General features: G+C 38.9%; 1 protein-coding gene across 1 annotated transcript; it reads left to right on the forward strand.

Annotated features, from left to right (window-relative positions):
- The first annotated feature begins 39 nt into the window (after positions 1-39).
- On the forward strand, positions 40-14,500 carry EIF2S3 (eukaryotic translation initiation factor 2 subunit gamma). The gene is made up of 12 exons (XM_063343281.1): positions 40-332; positions 2,638-2,701; positions 3,201-3,328; positions 3,452-3,573; positions 4,959-5,053; positions 6,241-6,399; positions 7,711-7,845; positions 8,779-8,873; positions 9,783-9,927; positions 10,361-10,530; positions 11,575-11,747; positions 14,063-14,500. Exons 1-12 carry the CDS (start codon positions 264-266, stop codon positions 14,124-14,126), a joined length of 1,419 nt encoding a protein of 472 aa, XP_063199351.1. The 5' UTR covers positions 40-263; the 3' UTR covers positions 14,127-14,500.
- Positions 14,501-20,449: the final 5,949 nt, after the last annotated feature.

Genomic DNA, 20,449 nt, shown 5'->3' on the forward strand with positions numbered 1-20,449 from the left:
GCCCGGTTGCATCACCCGGTGCGAGGGTGACGGTGTGGGTCGGGGGGTCCTTCTCGGGGCTGCCTCGAAGCGCGCCTGAGCCGCTGCCGATCCGCGGCGGGGCCAGCAGACACCCCGCGCCGCCCAGCGCGGCCGGTCGCCGAGCCGGGCGTCTGCCCCGCGGTCGGCGGGTGCCGGGGTGCGGGCCGGCGGAGGGGGCGGTGACGAGCCGAGGCGGGGGTCAGGCGGCCGCGCCAGACTCCTCGCTTCCTCTTCGGGCCAAGATGGCGGGGGACGAGGCGGGAGTGACTCTGGGGCAGCCGCACCTCAGCCGGCAGGACCTCGCCACCTTGGTGAGGCCTGCTCGCCGGGCGCCCAGGGGATCGGAGGGCGGGTGGCCGTGGGCGAGGACACCGAGAAGCGGCGGATGTGGGCCCGGGGCTGGGGCTGGGGCTGGGGCTGGGGCTTGGGCTTGGGCTTGGGCGGCCGGCCGGCCGGGCGGGCGGGCCGCTGTGGGGAGCAGGGGCGGCGATCTGAGGCTGAGGGGATCCGGGCCTCCCTCCAGGCCCCGCCGTGTCCTTTGGGGCCCTTAAGGCTGGAGGGGGCTCGGAAGGCGGCGGTGGTTGGGGGGGCCGAGCTGCAGCACGCCGTGGCTGGGGGAAGGGGTAGGTGGAGGCAGGCGCGGGGAGCAGGTTGGGCTGGTCGCAGCGGGTTTGAGGCGCTTGGCTTGGTGGTGAGGCGAGTCCGAAGCTCGGTGGGTTGGCGTCCTGGCTCTGCGAGTGAAGCCTTTGTGCCGAGATGTGCAGCCTCGTAAGGGCTGCCCTGCCTTAGTGGTGTTAAAGGCTCTTCCCTCTCCCAAGCAGAATCATACATTGGTGTCCTGTTTCCCAAGCAGGATAGATGGATTGGTTGCCAGCCGTGTCTTGGTTGGTATAATAAGAAAATTTTCTTGACTGCCAAGAAAATAAGTTGCAGTGGTCTCTTGCTGTGGTAGTCTTGCCTATTAAACGTCTCACCTGGGTTGTCTCACTTACTACAATTATGTGCAGACAAAAGCAGTCGAAAATCACGGTGCTGGCTCGCTGGTGTTCAGCAAACTAGAAGGGCTTGTTTGTCTTTACAGTAATAATGTTTGATATTCTTGAGGTTTGAGCACAAGAATTCTTTTTGTCTTATAGCTAACCATCTTAGTAATTTCAAAAAGTTTCTTTACTTCCTTTCATTTTTGACCATGGCATTTGCCAGTCAGAAACAGCACAGATAAGCCTAGTTGGGAGGTTGGTAGGAATTACCTTTAAGGCCTATGCTGTACTTTTTCAGTTGGCCCTTTAATGCTTACTATTGACTGGAGCTTATAGCTGAGCTTAGCATTATACCAGTCTTGAGGAAAAAATTGTAGGCGTGCATAATTGTGTGCACCAGGAACACTTCTTTTGATGACAGGGTTTGCATCATGCTTATGTGCTTGTTACCCTGCTAGATGGTGCCATCTGCAGGTCATGTTCCCGTCGTTGACTTCAGTGTGTGCAGTCGTTTTAAGTTAGTTATACACGTAATATAAATTTAATTGCCTGTGTTAGGTGGAGAAAACTTGCTTTATATTGAACATGAGCATTTTATTCATGTAATATTCGAGAATAGAGTGAGTGAGCTTACACTCTTACACAGATGTGTTTATTTGATTGTTTTATGTGGAACATGCATGTAAGTGTAAACAATGCATGATTTAATGTAAACGAATGTATGTGTGTTATTTGTATCTTAGCAAAATATTTATATCCTGTCCTGCACTGAGCACTCTTTTGGCATCGTTGAGTCTTTGATTGAACTGAGCAGCTCATACATATGAATTCAGTGCAGGATGGAAATTAAGTGTCAACATTTTCAAAAATAGTGCAGAGGACATTTCAGTGGATTTCAATATTTGTCCAATATTTGGACAAACAGCTTTTTTAAAAAAACCAAAACAACTCTTCCAGAGTTGTCTTTTTAACTATAGGGAATGTATTTGTATGTATTTTGATTTGCCAGGAGTTACTAGTAGGTTCACGCAACAGGCTATTTAGGACAGCAGAATTTTCGTCTGGTACCTAAAATAGTAATAACAGGATTTAAGGAAAAAATAACCATTAAAACCCAAATTAAATCCATAGCGCTAATGAAATCTCTGGACCTACTGACTCCAAAGTGTTAGTTGTAACTATATATTGACTGTAGTGGAACCTTATACCAGTTAAACAACTGTCTGTTGACAAATCTTTGTTCTTAAAACATACGTGCAGTTCGTCATGTAGCCCCTGGAAAGTTCATTTAATTAATTATGGATAAGTAAGGTTTTTTTGTGTGCTAGAGCTTTTTATGAGTTTTTTTGTTTTGTTTACTTCTGTATTTATTTAACACCTTGCAGCCTCTACCACTTTACAGTCAGTGTTTTAATTTGCAACCTATACTGAGTTACAGTCAGGATTTTGTTCACTTTTTGTCCTATTTCACATACTTGCACATACTTTCACATACGGAATGCATATATAGAATTAGTTTTATGAGCTTGGTTGGATTTTGCTGAACAGAACAACTGGATAATTTTTATGAAAATACATATAATACTCTAAACTTTTAGATACAAGATGAGTAAATTCTAAAATCTCCCTCATGCAGGATGTTACCAAGCTGACGCCTCTTTCACCAGAAGTCATCAGCAGACAAGCAACAATTAATATAGGTAAAACCAAACTCCTAAAAAAGAGGGGTGCATTAACGTGACTCTTTCTGGTGCTCATGTAGTAACGTATGGTACCTATGTGAGAACATTTTTAAGAAATTCTTACCGAAACAGAATGCAATATAGATAAAGTGTTTTTATTATAAATTTTATCAAGGAGCAGGAGGAGACTTGTCAAACCGTTTTAATTTGAATAGCACCAATTTTACTTAAGGACGCTGTTGAATTAAGCGGGGAATAGTTGCTAAAGCAAAGTTTATTTTACCTTAAAATTAAACATTGAAATGAGTTTCATGAAAGTGCAAAGATCTGTCCATTGGGAGCTTAATTTAGGATCTTGTTTGTTTAAACAAAAATGATTACGAAACCCATACATGCTTCTGATGGAAGCTCGCGACTTACTGGCTACAGAGAGTTTGGGGTAATTATGTGTTGACTGCAATGGAACATTGCACAAAATTAAACAATTTATTGACAAACATTTGCTTTTAAAATGTAGGTACAATTGGCCATGTAGCCCATGGAAAGTCAACAGTAGTCAAAGCTATATCTGGAGTTCATACTGTCAGATTTAAAAATGAACTGGAAAGAAATATCACAATCAAGCTGGGCTATGCTAATGCAAAGGTGAGTCATTACTGTAAGTCTACCAGATATGCTGCTAATATGTTTCTGGGTGGATGTAAGCTGGTAAGTAATTAACCCTTGATGCATTAAACTTTTTCTAATTTTTTAATAAATTAATTACAGATTTACAAGCTGGATGACCCAAGCTGTTCCCGGCCAGAGTGTTACCGATCCTGTGGAAGTAGCACCCCAGATGAGTTCCCTACAGATATTCCTGGCACCAAAGGGAACTTTAAACTAGTCAGGTAACTGCAGTAAAATGAATGGTATAAATTGTGTTTGCTTCCTTTTACATAATGAAAAATAGTCGGGATTGAGCTGCAAGCTGAATGTATTGTTATGGCAGACCACATTTTCTTACATGCTGGATCCCCCTGATCTAATGTGTCACCTAAACAGCCTTGTTTTTATTAGTTGTGATGGTAGGGCACAACTGTGTCTTCTGTCCTTGGGTATTTGCAGGACTCTGAAATGAATTTTTTTCTGCTATTAATATAAGTACATTTTAAAGCCACTAGAATGAGAACTAAAGTGAACCTCACAAACGCATCTTTAAAATTCCATTTTGGAGGGTGACCTTTGTTAAACTTTTTCTTCCTAGAGGCAGGAAAGTTTTCAAAGTTCTTAAAATGAATATATGAAAGCCTGATGCTTAATGTTGAGATCAGGCCTCTAACTGGACGCCAGGTGTCCTTTATTTATTTAATTTCTACAAAAGTATAGTATGGTCATTGTGCAAACATAGTAACCACAGAAGTGAGACACCACAAATGAGAGTAGTCACAAAGACTGTTGTATGACAAGATTCTTAGTTCATGCTTATATATAAAATACAAGTAGTGCTGTAATCATCTATTTCCTTCCTTTCCCCAGATTCCCAGTAGAGCAGTTGTTCTAACAGTAGCTTCTGCTGGAGTGTGACAGTCATGCAGCCATTATTAAACTATTGGTTGAAAGCTTCGGATTCTTTATCTTACTGTTTATTTGCTTGTAGTAGATTCTTAATATTGTCAGTGAAGCAGCAAACTAGTACCTTGGATTTTTGGTGGTATGCTACCAGGAAACAAGGATGCTTTACTGAATAGGTTCAGGCAAGAATGTAGTGAATTGACTACTGTGGTCTGCACAATAAAATCATAAGGTTGGAACTAAGAGCTGTAACATTGTGTCTGTGGATAAATCTTTGAAGTAAAGTGCAATTGTAACTGTGTAATTAACAATGCATAATTTTCTAAAATTGAAGAATGGGAGATGACTTTTAAAAGAGATAAGAGAAATCCTGTGGGTTTGGGTTTTTCTGCTTGTGTGGGGAGTTTGGTTCGTTGGTTTTTATTCTGGTGCATTTAAATCTAGTCTAATCTATAAGTAACGTGAAATATTAAAGCAGTATCTAGTGTGGATATATGGTATCAAATCTTAAAACTCAGAAAAACTATTCAATAGCCATTAAGTAGTCTTTGTGTTCTTACGAAAATATTTTTAAGGTGTTACTTCTCAGCATCTGTCTTGAAATGTTTATTTATCTATCTATTTTAAAGCTGCTTTTAACCTTTATGTCTGTTTAGCCACTCAAATAAATTAGTCAGAGAAATTGTTTATTGGCTTTTGGACTAACCTTTTTCTACAACAGGCACGTCTCTTTTGTGGATTGTCCTGGCCATGATATTTTGATGGCTACTATGTTGAACGGTGCAGCAGTAATGGATGCAGCTTTACTGTTGATAGGTAATGTTTGCTACACAAAAGCAGAGCTCTATTTTTTTAATATCATGAAGCAACTTTATATGAGTTTTAAAATTTAGTGGGGTGAGTGATGAAAACAAAAAAAAGTACCGTAACTAGCTCGTTTATTTAAACATAGCTATAAATACTCATTAATCTGGTAGCTGGCCCAGTTGATAGAAGATCAGTTAGGTAAGATGAAACCTTGTAGTAGTATAGCACTGTAAAACTTACATCATTTTATGGAAATGCATTGGCTTACAGGTACATTTTGTGTTTCTCTGACGCTTCAGTTTGCTTTAAATACGTAGCCTTAGCCATACAGGAGAGTCCACAAACATGAGTACAAACAGTAAACCCCAATGAATATGGAAAAAAATCAAGGTACAGGAGATTTATCTTGATGTAGACAACTTTTCATCTGATTTGTAAACAATGGGAAGTGAATAAAACTCATTTTTGTATGTCTATAGAAGAATGTAGTGCGCTCTGGTGATAAATAGCAATTATGTTACTTCGATATGGCACGTGAACAAACAAGAACAGCTTCAGATACTGTAGTTTAAATGGTCTGAGATAGCTGATAAGCTGTCATTCCTTCTGCCTGTTTAAATCTAGAAAATGTGATAGACCAAATTTCAATTGAGATCAACCACCACAATAGCACATCAGGCCAAAGTTGGCTTGTTGGATGGCTAAAATCCAAAGCATGCTGATAAATGTCCTATTCACATGCTTGATACATCTACTGTGTGTTATAGAGTTTGTGAATCTTGGCATTTTTATGGCTTTGGTGATAAGAAAAAAACATAGAATTTTAAGATATTTTTTGAAAGGTGAATTGTCCACTATGCTAGCCAGTACTGGGATGTCTAAAGACCTAAAGGATGGAATAAGTCAAGTAGACAGAAGTTAGCTGTCAGTATCTTTGGAAGTTTTAAATGTGTGTTTCTCTTGGGAGCAAGTATAATGGGGGACTCAGTCACCCTCTCATCTGTCTTATATTCTGTGGACGCTAAAGCCAGCAGTTTTGGGGAAGTGTAGGTGCTTATTAACTGGGATGCTTCACGTGTAGCTTACTGAGAGCTGACTCTTTTTTTATAAAGATAGAATGGAAAGTAGATGTCCTAATGGTAGGAGTTTTACCTATCTTTATAGTTTCTATATTGCAGTTGCTTTTCTTCTTTCAGCTGGTAATGAGTCATGCCCTCAACCCCAGACCTCAGAACATCTAGCTGCTATAGAAATCATGAAACTGAAACACATTTTGATTCTACAGAATAAGATTGATTTGGTGAAGGAGAGCCAGGCTAAAGAACAGTATGAACAGATTCTTGCATTTGTACAAGGTAAGTTTTCAACAGCAGAAATCCAGTTCGTGGTGGTAATTCTTCTGTGTTGGGAAAAAACATATAGTGTTTTTTTTAATATGTTTATAGAAGAGCTTTTCTTACTCAGACGATGCTGGTATACATAGTCTGTTAATCTGTAAAACAGACCTTTGAAGTTGTGATTCTTATCTGTTTCAGACTGCTTACGTACAGTAGTGTTATAGCTGTTGGTTAGAGCTTTTGATATAAAACTACTAGCAATAGGTCTTGTCTAGCAGCTTTCACTGGATTTATGGTTTCTTCTTGGCATTGTATCTTCTTGGATTGTTTCTTTGCTGGAGATTGTACTGTGATCTTACTACAGTGCAGGAGAGAACGAAGCAGTGCTTTCTAGGGGCACGTTATAGCTATAAATGCGTTAGTTACTTTTATCTAATCACAAAAGATTTGTCTTTCATCTCTCTCTCTCTCTGTAAGTCCAGTTCAGACAGAGTTATCCTACTCCATCCATAAAGTTCTGTTCAACTTTAATCTAGTGCTTTGAGTTTCATCTTTCCCCAGAGCTTCCACTGTTTTCCCTGCTTATCTGCTTTAGCTGGAGTATGTGAAAAGCTGCAGAGGTAGATTGTCACCATCAAAAGTGGCCAATGCTTCTCTCTTTTTTTTCTTTTTTCTTCTTTTTCTTTTTTTTTTGTTTCAGAATTGTTGCCTTGCATAAGCTGTTCATAACAGCTATGTTGGAGTGGCTTGATGTGTAAATTTGGAGTTCTTTGTGAGACCTGGAGTTATCACAAGAAACATGGATACCATTAAAACTATATTTAACAAGCTTTGATAAATAAATAAATCCTTCCATAAAGTTAGGATTTTTCTAAAATATGTATTTGTATTGCAAAACTTAGAAAATATAGATCATTAAGTTGATAGGCATTTTAGTTCATCAGAATGAAGTCTGACTGTAAAATTAATACTGATATGTTGAATACTGAGATACCCAGTCTCTCTGAGGAAATGATTTTAAGAATATTTCTGATCGCAACGTAAGAAGTGAATTCTCCCTTAGAACAGAAGATTATCTTGCACAGTGTTCAGAGAACAACTGTAAAGCTCGTCAGTACACAATTATCCAGAGGCAACACAACCGCCTCAAAGTAGGTCTGGCTGCTTTGAGCTAAAACGTTGAAGGGAAGGGTAAATGCTCTGATGCTATTTTGGGAAATACATGTAAAATATGCCTTGAAATTCTGCCTTGAAATAATGACAGAACTCTTGGTCATGTTGTTATAAATACCGTATTAAGGCTTCATGTTGGACTTGATTTTGGTTTAGGTACAGTTGCAGAAGGAGCTCCAATAATTCCAATCTCAGCACAGTTGAAATACAACATTGAGGTAGTTTGCGAGTATATAGTGAAGAAAATCCCAGTCCCTTTGCGAGACTTCACATCTGAACCAAGGCTTATTGGTATGTAAATGCTTAGGTCTGGGCTTTGGTGGCTAACCATTTATTGCAAGTATCTATACTTGGCAAGTTTAAAGCATTCAGCATGTTGCTGAATGCTCTAAAGAGGTAGGTTTAAAAGGAGCATTTAGTGCACTCTTATTTTAAAACTTGCATATATTCTGAGAGCTGTGTCTTTTGTTCATAGTTAATTGCTATAGTTAAATCTTTTTGAGGTAATTGCTGGTTTTTATCTATGTTCTATGTGTATAACAGCACTAAAATGCAATAAAGATGAGAAACTTGCCTGTGTCTTAGAACATTCCTTTAGTTGCTATGAATTTAAATTTGATTTAACAAAGTACTAACAAACTCTTGAATTTGAAAATTAAATTATTTCCATGAAAATCTTATAGGTAGCATGGTTAGATTTTCTGTGTTAGAGTCCTGGTATCTCCTGAAAGCCCGAGTTGTTGTACAGCATATTTTGAAATTCAGTTCCACTACAGTGAATCCGTTTGTTTGCTTTTTTCCCACACACCAAGCATGGGAGACCTACAAAACATGTTCAGAATGCATAAAATTGACTACATTAAAACAAGGTTACAATAGTCACAATTGACTTTGTGAATATTGAAGGAGTTAATAATTGATCATTGCTTTCTTTTTCAGATACTGATATTTAAATTAATTTTTGCTCTGCAGAAACAGTTTAAAAAGCCATTTATGTATATGAGCAGCTTAAATGGTTTTGAGAACAAAATCAGCTATATACCTAAAAATTCAGAATAAAATATTCATCATATTTTAATGTTATCCCTGAATTATGTTTTCATAATATTTATAAATATATGTATACCTTAATAAGAATAGGGAAGCAAAGTTGCTAAAGAAAGGCACAAATTCTTTAAAAACCTGATCTTAAATATAAACTTGGTTATGGTCTCTTCTTTTCAGTAATTAGATCTTTTGATGTCAACAAGCCTGGCTGTGAAGTTGATGATCTTAAGGGGGGCGTAGCTGGTGGCAGTATTCTAAAGGGTGTTTTAAAGGTAACCTTTTCCCTCTCTTGTCTGGAGACTTACAATTATAAAAATTCGTGGAGTTTTTGCATGCTTAGTACAAAATGAATCTATATAATTGAATGGTTTTTAAACTAGAATATGGTCAGATGACACCTATCCATTCTCTCTGTCCATTATTTTGACCTGTTTTAAAATACCAGAACAAGAAACATGTATTTTTGTTACTGTGGTCTTAACTTTTGCTAATAATGATACTGATGTCATTGCTTACAAAAATTGAGGGAGCTAAATTTTTTTCTGTCCTACCACTTTTACTTGCTGAATTACCGGGGGGAAAGAGGGGAGCAGAAAAACTTTAAAGGTACTTCTGAAGTGTGTATGGGTTCCCACAGGTCCCACTTACCCATTCAAGTATTCTGTGTATTTCAGGTTTTTTTTATTTTGCTTGTGGGATACTGTCAATAAATGGGTGCTTTAAAAGTTGCCCTGTTGGACTGGAAAGCAAACTACATCTTTGAACATTTGTACAACTTGTATTTTCTTTGTCTTGCGGTTTATTGATGCTGATCAGTTGCACCGATTGAATTAACTCAATTTTTCCCAGTGCTGTAACGTTTCTAAATGAGATGTCATTTTAAAAAATAAACTAAAATGTAAATACTGGAATTATTGCTGATAAATATCCTTTGCTAAAGCAGTTCTGTAAATTGTATTGAAGAGAAAATCAATTGCTTCATTGTCTGTAAGATACAGAGCTTTCAATATTGTTCGATTTGCAGTAAACAGTGCAACAGAAGTCCTAGAAATTCTATAGTAGCCCGGAACCAAGGTCTTGTATAACTAGATCTTGGGATAAGTAGGTCTTATCTGTGACTAGTAGTTAGCTTTATGTTCCTGTGAAACATTCAGTTAATCACTTTTCACTTTTGTAATTAGGTGGGCCAGGAAATTGAGGTCCGTCCTGGTATTGTGTCCAAGGACAGTGAAGGAAAACTCATGTGCAAGCCAATCTTTTCCAAAATTGTGTCACTCTTTGCTGAACACAATGATCTACAATATGCTGCTCCAGGAGGTCTTATAGGTAAGAGTATTCTCTTATTAAAAGATTAATTTCTTCATGGTTATTGAAAACACTTGGTTTCACTTAACGATGAATTTCAGTGTAGTAAACAAAAAGGCTATGAGCAATTTCAAATAATACACGTATGTAGAAATAGAGAGACAGCATGGGTGTGAAAATTAGATATTCAATAAATAAATCATTTTCCTGACTGTCAGTGGCCAAGTCAGATTAACTTGCATTGTTAATTGTACTGGCTTTAACAGTAGAATGTTTCTTCATTTGAAACAGACAGAGCTGGGTCTTGCTGACATTCTGAAAGTGCTGTGAGGTAACAGGGAATTCCCAGTACATTCTCAGTTTGTTGGTTTTAGATCTCCTTCAAATATTTTAATACGTAAACATGACAGCTACCTTGCAATTACTCCTTGTGACTTTTCTTGTTTTGTTGTAGGTGTTGGAACTAAGATTGATCCAACTTTGTGTCGGGCTGACCGAATGGTAGGCCAAGTTCTTGGTGCAGTTGGAGCACTGCCGGAAATATTTACAGAGCTAGAAATTTCCTATTTCTTGTTGAGACGACTATTAGGTGTGCGCACTGAAGGAGACAAGAAAGCCGCAAAGGTCTGTACCCCTTTTTTTAGAGAGACAACACTATGGGATTTTTTTTCTAATTTCTTTTATTAACTTCTTGTGCTAAATTTTATTAGTATGTAATTTTTTCTAATTCATGTAGTAGTTTTGTCTCCCTGTTCATACATGCTTGTCACAAAACTTACCTGTTTGTTTAATATTATAGAAGAATACTTCTCAGAGGAGTAGGAATTCCTGTCAGAGTAGTTTAAGGTACCATAAAGTATTTCTGTGTCTTTGAAGTTAGGTCTTCTTCTGAACATATTGGTAGTTGTTTTCCTTTGCTATCAGCCTATTTATTTGTGCAATAATTAGTTTTATACACATACTGATCTACTTCCTACTTACATGCCTTTCAGAGATTCTTTCACTGAAGAATTTTTTAAAGCTAAGTATTTTTGAAACGCTGTAGTTGCAAAGAAACTGAACTTGATGCACAGTGCAGTCTCAGGTTCCGTGGTCCATTTTACACAAATCAAACTATAAAATCATAGTTTTCCCCGTTAGCAGTAAAATCTATGACTGCTTCATGCAACAGTAAATTAAGTGCCTCAGCTGTCTCCTTGTCCTGTGAAATTAATTCTTTTTTGAGAAATCATTTTGATGTATGTAGGCATAAGGGAAATGAGAATATCCAGAGTATTTAAAAAAATGGTATAACATTCCAATTTGTAGCAATATCTGAGACTGGTTTTGCTTTTAAAACAGTATGTGCAATCTTCAGGATGTTTTGGCATGATATACTTTCTTGGGATTTTTCTACAAGAAGAACCTGCAGTACTATATACCCAACATACTTACATATTTGTCCTTTCACAAGAGTTAAAATATAAACTTCATCCACTGACACTTGTGCATGGTTTGTGTGTGTGGGTATTTAATAGGGTTTTTTTGTTTCTCAGCTATATCTTTTCTTTTTGGTATCTAGGTAACAGGAGATACTTCATATTGTCTGTGGTATGTTGTTTGTTGTTTTGTTTTTTTTTTTTTTAATACTATAGCATATGTTTCAAAGTTTTGTACGTTTTACTTCAGGTGCAAAAATTATCAAAGAATGAAGTTTTAATGGTAAACATAGGATCCCTGTCTACTGGAGGGAGAGTCAGTGCAGTAAAGGCTGATTTGGGAAAGATTGTGCTAACCAACCCAGTATGCACAGAAGTTGGAGAAAAAATTGCCTTGAGTCGAAGAGTTGAGAAGCACTGGCGGTAAGTTGGTGCTAAATTGGTAAAGTACCCAGTTGTTTTAATGTTAGCAAAAAAAAGAAAAATACACGGATCTGATTTTGCTCTAGTTATATGTCGGTTTTTAAAATTCCTCTGGATTCTCCTAACACATTGACACCACTATTGTGGGATGCTTAATTTAATTTCTAGCCTCTTGTGAAAGAAGCGTTAACAGGTGTGTATCTATTACTTAACAGACAGGGAAACATCAGAGGTTCATGGTTTGTTGCCATAACATCCATGCTGTAATTGAGCTAACAGTAGGCTATCTCAGCAGCGTGTTTTGAAAATTCTAGTAATGCTAAGCGAAAGCCTGTGTTTATACACACCTAGGTCAGTGATGTTCAACCTGTTGAGCTGTGTGTGACTTCTAGTGCAACTTTGAAGTAATATCAGGGGAATAGAGGAGGGACATTCTAAGGTTCAAGTATTTTATGTACTATGAGTAGAGAGGAAAGAAAAAAGCATCAAACTGGATTGACCCATTCAAATTACGAGTATAAAATGGCTGACTGCACAGAATCACCTAGAGGCTGAAAATGATGAGCAGAATTGATTGATGATTCATTTTAAGCTTGGTGCCATACTTCTCTTTAAATGATGATGCATGCTGTACCTATTACGTGTTCCATAGGACTGCCTGAATATCATAAGAACATAAGGGTATTCAGATTTGTTGACCCTGCACAGCTCTTATAGTATGAGGGGAAAGTAGAAGGGAGTACATTCATACAAGAAGTCCCTACCATATGAAAAAGAACCAAGCTTTAAATATCCATGCATGTGTGTTTCTTTTTCAGATCAACAGGAAAGCATAGATGAGAATTCAGTGCTTGCTGTCTCAGAGCTATCTGACAAATTAGGGAAGAGATTATTCCCTAAAAAAAAAAAAAACAAAAAAAAAAACAAAAAAAAACCAAACAAAAACCCAATTAAAATGTAACATCTCTTGAAGGGAGGCAGGGAGATAAAAGACAGGACCCAAATTAAGTCAGGGAAAGCAGAAGGAAGAGGAGAAACTATTTATATTTGAAATGATGCTTTTTTTGAGCTATGGACTGACAGCCTGTGTAAATTTTAATGCGAGTTTTGTTGCTTCTGTAGATTACTTCCCACTTGAAAAACATGACCGCATTTTGCCAAAGAGCCCACTTGTCTCTGGTTTATGGGGTGAACAAGTAGTGTCAGCCTGGTGTGAAGATCCAGTTATTAAAAAGTTGCCTTCTATGCTGTATTAAATGGTCAAAGGGCCAACGTAAGGAAACTGAAAGTTGAGAAAAGGGAAAGGAGGAAAGCTGGGAAAAGCAGCCAAATAAAATCCAATCGGAGTAAAGACAATATACAGTTGGTACTGTGAAAAGGAACTTGTAGCCTGAAGCAATAGAGTACTGAAAAGATGGAAGAAAGCGAGAAAGCAAGAGATGAACAGGAGGTATAAAATAGAAAGTAAATATATAGGAGCATAGAGGTTTATCAGCAAATGGCCAAGCAAACAGGAGACACTAGTGAATCCAAGGAACAGTGAATTCAGAGGTGGACTAGTTATGACCTGTGGATATGGCCCTAGGAAGTGGGAAGTGATGGGCTAGTATACTTCATTTTTCTGGTGTCCAGAGACAGGCTGTACTGCTCAGCAAATTAAATTGAGATGCATATGTTTCTGTGTATCTCTGTGCCAGAAATCGGAAATGTTTTAAAGACAGTTGTATTAATAGCATGGACTGCCTGCTGATTGTGGAAATGGACATGATCTTAATTTCTTTTTACAAGCATATTTTTCTGAGGCAGCAGTGGCCTATAAAAGGGGCCTTAATGTTACTGAATATAAATAGTACAACTTACCTGAGAGTTGAATTACCTTTTATAGGTTACATGTTCATTCAGAGTTACAGCTCTGTTTAGAATCTTACTGTCATCCTGTCTGAATTTTAACATTTTCATTTCTATATGAAAGTAATGCAGCGCTGCAGGCAAAGGTGAGAGAGATCAAGCTGTGAGTAGATTTACAGTCCACCAGTACAACATAAGTGAAAGCATTTTCAGATTTCTAGTTTACTGTTCAAAGAGACATCCCTTAACTGGTTACAAACATACAGATGTTCTCTGTCCCTCACTCTCTTTTTATTGTGTGTTTCCACTAACCAGTCTTAAATCTTGTAGGATATTTTGGGTGGGAGAGAAGCGGAGAAATGCGAAATGTGAGAACTGAAGGTGCAAGAATGACAGAAGGATGTTGATTTATCCTGGACATTTCTGACTGCTATTAGAAGTAATACAAACTGTTTTTCTTTTTGCAGTTTAATTGGTTGGGGTCAAATCAGAAGAGGAGTGACAATCAAGCCAACTGTTGATGATGACTGAAGAACAAAAGAAAGTGCTTCATTTTTAAAGATGAAGTGCCTATTTCTATTTCGGAGGGGGTGTATTTTCACAGCGGAATTGGAAGCTGTGCAAACATCATCTTTGAGTTGTATGGCTGTCCTCGTACATTTTATTGAATTTTACCCTCTTACTAAAATACTAGTCACTATCACCATTAAAAGTGTAAAAGAATTGGCGTAGAAGTGGGTTTAATTATCCACATTTTAGTAGAAATTAATTGTACATGTCCCATGGCATGTCTAATTTATGTTATTTTGTGTTTCAGACATATCTGTTTAATATCAGTCAAGCCAGCCCCAGTGTAACACACAAACTATAAATCTGATACTGAAATAAAATATTGCTTATTTTCATTAATTCATACAACTTTTCTGAGTAACAAAGACTGCAGTGATCGTTCAACCAGTGCAAGAATTAAAAGGAAAAAAAAATACAACCAAACGCCCCTTGAAGACTAGGCCCCTTTCTGCACAGTGTTTTCTTTACAGGTGTTTACAGCAAAAACTTTATTTCTTAGTTTGTATGGTTCTGACTTCAGGTTTATAGCTGTATTTCACTTGGTAATTAGGATGGCAACGTTGACTGACTTAAATTTGTCACTTCCAATATTGTGAGGGATTTTGGTTAAACCCCCAAAGAAAAACTATGAGTAAACTGGATCTGAACTGGCAGCACTGGTTTTTACGTTATTTTAGAATGGATTTATGAAAAGAATGTGATTAATTTGAAACATAAGTGTTTGTCATCGTGGAACTCTGTGTGCGTGACCTGAGAGTTCTTTATACAGTAGGAGTAAACTGCTTATTTCAAAGTTATATTGAGTGAATATTAGCTTCGATCTTGAACCATAAAATATCTGGAAAAGGCTGTAGAAGGGAATGAGTGGGGGTGGGGTTGGGGGGAGACGGAATTCAGAATGAGATGAGGAAAAAGGTATAAAACCACTTTTACTTAGCTAGCCTGAATCACACTCCTTAGGAGAAAACATCGTGTAATAAACTTACTGTAGGGTGCTAATACTTTCATCCATTTAGATTTAACTCTTCCATTTGTACTAATGTACATAGTTCTAGGTATTTTATATACTGGACTATTTAGCAAGTCGTGCTACTTTTCATATTTTTATACAAAGTACTGTGTTCATTTTCAAAGCCTGTTTTCAGTGTTTAAAATCTTCAAGGGCATTCTAGTTCTAAAGGTAAAAACCATTTCACCCATCAAAATGGACTTTGATGAAGCAGCTTGAGGTTTTTTTCCTGATTTTGCGTTGTATTTTGTGTTGCCTTATTCCATCTGCATTCCTGTACTCAGTTTCTCCATTTGTAAAGTACTGCTACCTCACATGGTGTTGAGACTAAATACGTTAATTTTTATATAGTCCTTCTCCTTTTTAAAAGAAAGAGAGCTCAGCTATAGTTCTTCCCAATTCTCCTCGTACTTGAGCAGTATACAATCTTAAATCTGTCTGTTTCAAAGAATGCATCTTCCATGCTTTGGAAGCTCGGTTTTGTAACTCTGAGTTCTAGGAATTTGGATAAACTTAATGTCTTGCCTAGTTTGGGAGCACAAGGGTGAGCACACACACAAAAAAAGTAAGCTACTGCAGAGAGCTAGGTTGACGCCACCATCAGGGTGAAATCTAGTCCAAAGAGTTCTTTCTAGATGAACTGAATGTGTGGGTCTACTGATAGAGAAATGCTGACGTGCTTCTGAGGAATTGGTTAGGCATTTTTAGGTGTCCAGATGTTTTGTAGATTGGGCCTTCATCTCTCCATCTGCAATTAAAAAAATGAGAGTGCCATAATCTTTCCAAAGCACTTAATGTCCTTCTTCACTTGGGTAGGTAATAAATGCAAAGTACTAGTATCGTCCTAGTGCTAGGATTAGTAGCCTGCCTTACATCCTTCCAGCTAAATAGCTGGAGGTCATTACTTGATTTAGGTCTAAAATGTTATTTGATACTGCTGTAGTTGGTAGGTGTGTGTTATCAGTAATGTTAAGGAATGCTTTATGGAAGTGTCTTGTTCCCTCTGAAATATTAAGTAATATTTTGTTGGTCTGATGGCGTGCGCAGGAACTGGTGGGAACTAGAGAGAACAGAGGCGACGAAGTGCCAGGGTAGTGAATTTTGCATCTGACCCATTCTTGCATCAGCCTGCTTTCACGATGGCTCTTCCAGGCTGGGCTAGGGTTTGGGGGGTTTTTTTCAGCAGCTGCTGCCCTCTCCCAAGGCAGTTCCTTGTGTTCTGAACTGTTCTCCACTTCCTTGTGATGGTAGGCTTAGGTTCGTTATTTGCGCGTCTATGCTGTGCCGTGCAGAAAAGAGTTGCCCGAGAGTGGGGTGGTTGTTACAGAATAGTGTGTCTGGCCCAGAGTCTGTTTCTGATCCTTCCCAAGAGAGGTTAGGAGCATGTATAGGCAGTCTGAGATGTCAGCTAGGATTTACATATGACATAAACAATGTGCTATATATTCTGTCGTGCTGTGACAGTGGGGGGAAGGTGTAAATACAACATTCTTTTTTTGCCACCAAAATGTTAGGTTTCCTCTAACTGGAAAGCTGTGACTCTGCTGGCATGAGTAAAGAATAATGGGAACGTTTTGAGGCTTCAATGAATACGTGGAGCATGTGCCTCTGCAGCCTCAGAGCGCCAAGTATGAGCAGCGTGAGTGTAAATGTATCATGTGCTGATGTGTCTGTGTCCGCCCACTCTGCATTCACTGGATTGTGACGCTGAGATCTAGATGAATGAGAAGAGAGGAAGAGACGCCATGTAAAACTAAGAAGTTGGAAATGACTTACGTTTTCTTGGCCAGGATGAAAATAGTAGCAGATTACTTATGAGCTGTCTCACTTCAGCAGGGATTTGTTTCAGAATGATAATTTTCTTTTAATTTTTACCCTTCATAGGTCAGATATACCTACCTGAATGCAGGCGTGCAGTTGCCTTTCAGATAGGTTGTTGACACAAGTATGGAATTGGCAGCTATCGCAGTTACCGCGTTCTGGAGCGGTAACTGGATATAGCAGGGCATCTGAGGTGGCACCAGTACCTACACTTCGGTAACCCAATCTCTTCCAGTAGCCTGTCAGAACTTGTCACTGGTTTTAAGAGGGTGCTAGAATAGTGGTACCTCTTCACTATGGGGAGGAAAGTTACCACCTTGATAAATATTTCGCAAAAGACCTCTGGTATCCAAGAAACCTGCCAGACCAGTGTAAGTTACTGGCTGTTTTGATTTTGTTTTGTTTTTATCGACCTGTGATTGGTTCTGTATTAAAACTAGTAAGAGATGCTGGCTGGCTGTCATTCCAAGGAGTTTTTGCTGGTTAGCTGGAATTAAACCAAGCTACTTAAGAAACCGAGTTCTCCATTGTGTTTATCCATATCACAAATACCGTACTGCCCAGCAAACCACTCACAGTTAAAATTCAGGTTGGTTACCTAGTTTAAGAAATTAGATTTTAAGGAAGAAAAGGTGGACAAAACTTAAAGCAGTTCTTCACTGTAATTTTTTTTTAAATGCAAGTGTGGTGACTGCTGCTTCACTTGATTTTATGCATGGAAACGAGGTTATTCTTAATAAAAGTGGGTATTAGTTTCCTATTGTTTCTGATGGAAATTAAGTTTAAAACTGAATAGAAGCTCTGGGAGGAAAGAGTGGTTGCTCTCCAGGCCTGCATGCAACCCCTGACCTAGAGTAGCTCTCCAGCACTATGCTCCACATCCGAGCCTTTGTGGCTACAGAGTCTCCAAAAGCAGTTTTTCTGTGGGATGTAGGCCTCCGTTTTGGTTTTTTTCTAATGTTTCTGCTTCCCATCCGGATGAGTATCAAAACATTATTAATGGAGCAAAATATCTTTTAAGAGAGCAGAAACGCTCTATTCCAGATAGCAAGGGTCACATCTCTCCTTCACAGCGAGGACTTGCACCTCTCCTCTCCATCGGTGTAGAATGCCGAAGTCCTCATCACTCCAGGTACCACAGGGGGATTTTAATCCTCTCTATGGCCATAATCCTCTTCATGGCACGGGACTTGCAACAACTGCCAGGACGCTACAGGGGTTTGGAGGACCAGTGTTCAGAACTGGGATTCTAATTAACTCCAGGTGGAAACAACTTACTCCAAAGCAGAAAAAACACCTGCCCACGGGAGAGCTTGTTCAGTTTATTCCTATTTCTTTTCTCCCTTCCCTTTCTCCTGATGGCCCTCTCTGAAAATGAGAGGTGAAAGCGATCCCTTTGCTGCCCACCCCTCTTTGTCCAGAAGGTCTCATTGTCCTGTAGACTAGCATCTAGTTACTAACAGTGACAACAGACGTAGAAGCGTCTTCCCAGGGCCCTGTTCCAAGTTCTCTTCCGTTCAGATCTTGCTGCGTAATGGGCAAGAGAATCACCCCCTAGCAACTTGTCTAGAAAGACGAGCCTGCTGAAATAGGGAAACGTCGGGTTAACGATAACTAATGATAATGATACAGCTGCTTTAAACGAGCAGAAGTCTGGGTTGCTGTTGAAGCTTGGACCTTTCCTGCTCTTGGATGCTTGTTGCCTGTACCTGTTTTATCAGCTCCAGTGCTTGTACAGATGTGCGGTGAATCACATGAGGAAACAGGTTTGAAACACTGATTTTTTTTTTTATTTTTTTTTTTTTATTTTAGAAATTAAAGGAGAGAAAGGCAGTCTTTTCTGTTGGCAGCTTGGGTTTAAAATGAAGTTTCTGTCATAAGGTTTCAGGTGACAGGGAATGTGAGAAATTATGTTTTGCTTTCCCCAGGTGGAAAATAACCTTTCTGTTTCCTCAGATACCTAACGTAACTTAAGACTTTGTATGTATGACTTTGCACTCTATCTGCATTAAACTAATACTACGTCCCAGCCTGCATGCATGTATCAGTTCTATAGATCTGTTAAGTCACAATGATAATGCAGTTCAAGAGGGGCTATTATAACTGTAATATTGTAATTCCAAGTAGTAAAAATGCAAGTGAATGATGGACAAAATAAATCCAAAACATCCCTGGTTTTGCTTTCTCAAAATTCTGGTGGTTTCCCCTGCTTCATTTTCAGGAACCGTTCTTCTGAGCTGATTAAAGAAAGGAGGCACACCTGAGAGTATCTGTGGAATATCTGTGTTTTGGTGGGTTGTATAACAAGGAGGGTTCCAGGAAGAGAGCACTTCCCAGAGCTGTGGTGGTGCTGCTGTCAATAGCTTTGGTTGGCTTTCAAAGTCCTGGTTTCATGAAAATGTGGGGAGAAGTCATCATTACCTTCTCTAAGGCATTAGTACATATATACTTATGTTACTTATACTATTGCATATAAATAACACTAGCTCACTAGGAAAAGATCAGCGAGTGGCTGTGCAGAAACTAAATAGAGTAATTCTGTGATGCAGAAGAGAGAAAGCTAAGAGCTAGTCCTGCATGATGCTTATTGAGGTTCATTCTTTGGGGAAACAGCTGTAAAACACTGAGGAAGATATAAAGTCTTAAAAGGAGGGGTAGGCTTAGACTCAACAAAAATGGAGGATGATGTTTTATTTTGTTGCATTGTATAGAATCATAGAACCATAGAATGGTTTGGGTTGGAGGGGCCCTTAAGGATCATCTAGTTCCAACCCCCCTGCCATGGGCAGGGACACCTCCCACTAGACCAGGTCCTTAAAATAAAAGGTTTTAGGAAAACTTGATTTGTAATCGTACCTGTAAAGGCAAAAAGACATTTCTGCTTTGACCACTGTGGCTCTAACATGTAGGACCTGTTCCTAAAGGTAAAACTCGAAGCTCTACGCAATCACCAGAACCCCATGGTTATATACTGATGCATCAAGTTTGCTGTTGTAGGAGTTAAATATACCTAACAGCGGAGCAGGTAGCTAATCAGGTGAGAGGACGGTTTCACGGTCCACTTTTCAAGCAAGAGTCCTCTCCCAATGTCTTACAGGACTGACATTGTCCTTTAAACTAGCCGAAATAAAATGTGGTGGGGAAAAAATGCAGGTGATGAGCGGTTCTGCTGGTTTCACAGTCGTTACATTTGCTTCTGTCTCACCCTGTTTTCCTGCTTGAGGCACTGAGTGGCTTTGAACAACACAGCAGGGGAGGAGGTTTGACCTATCATCCAGCATTTTGTATGGGCTCAAGTTGAAATAAAGCATTGTTAAAGGATACAATGCTGAGTGAAGACGTCGCTGTGCCAGGCTGCATCACTTCAATATTTAAGAAGGCAGCGTGATGTAATACATCATGCTTCTTCAGTACAAGTAAGTAGATAACTTGTGCAATGGCGCAAAGTTAAGGC

Source organism: Chroicocephalus ridibundus, chromosome 1 (assembly GCF_963924245.1).
Source record: "Chroicocephalus ridibundus chromosome 1, bChrRid1.1, whole genome shotgun sequence".
In the NCBI taxonomy this organism is placed as follows: Eukaryota; Metazoa; Chordata; class Aves; order Charadriiformes; family Laridae; genus Chroicocephalus; species Chroicocephalus ridibundus.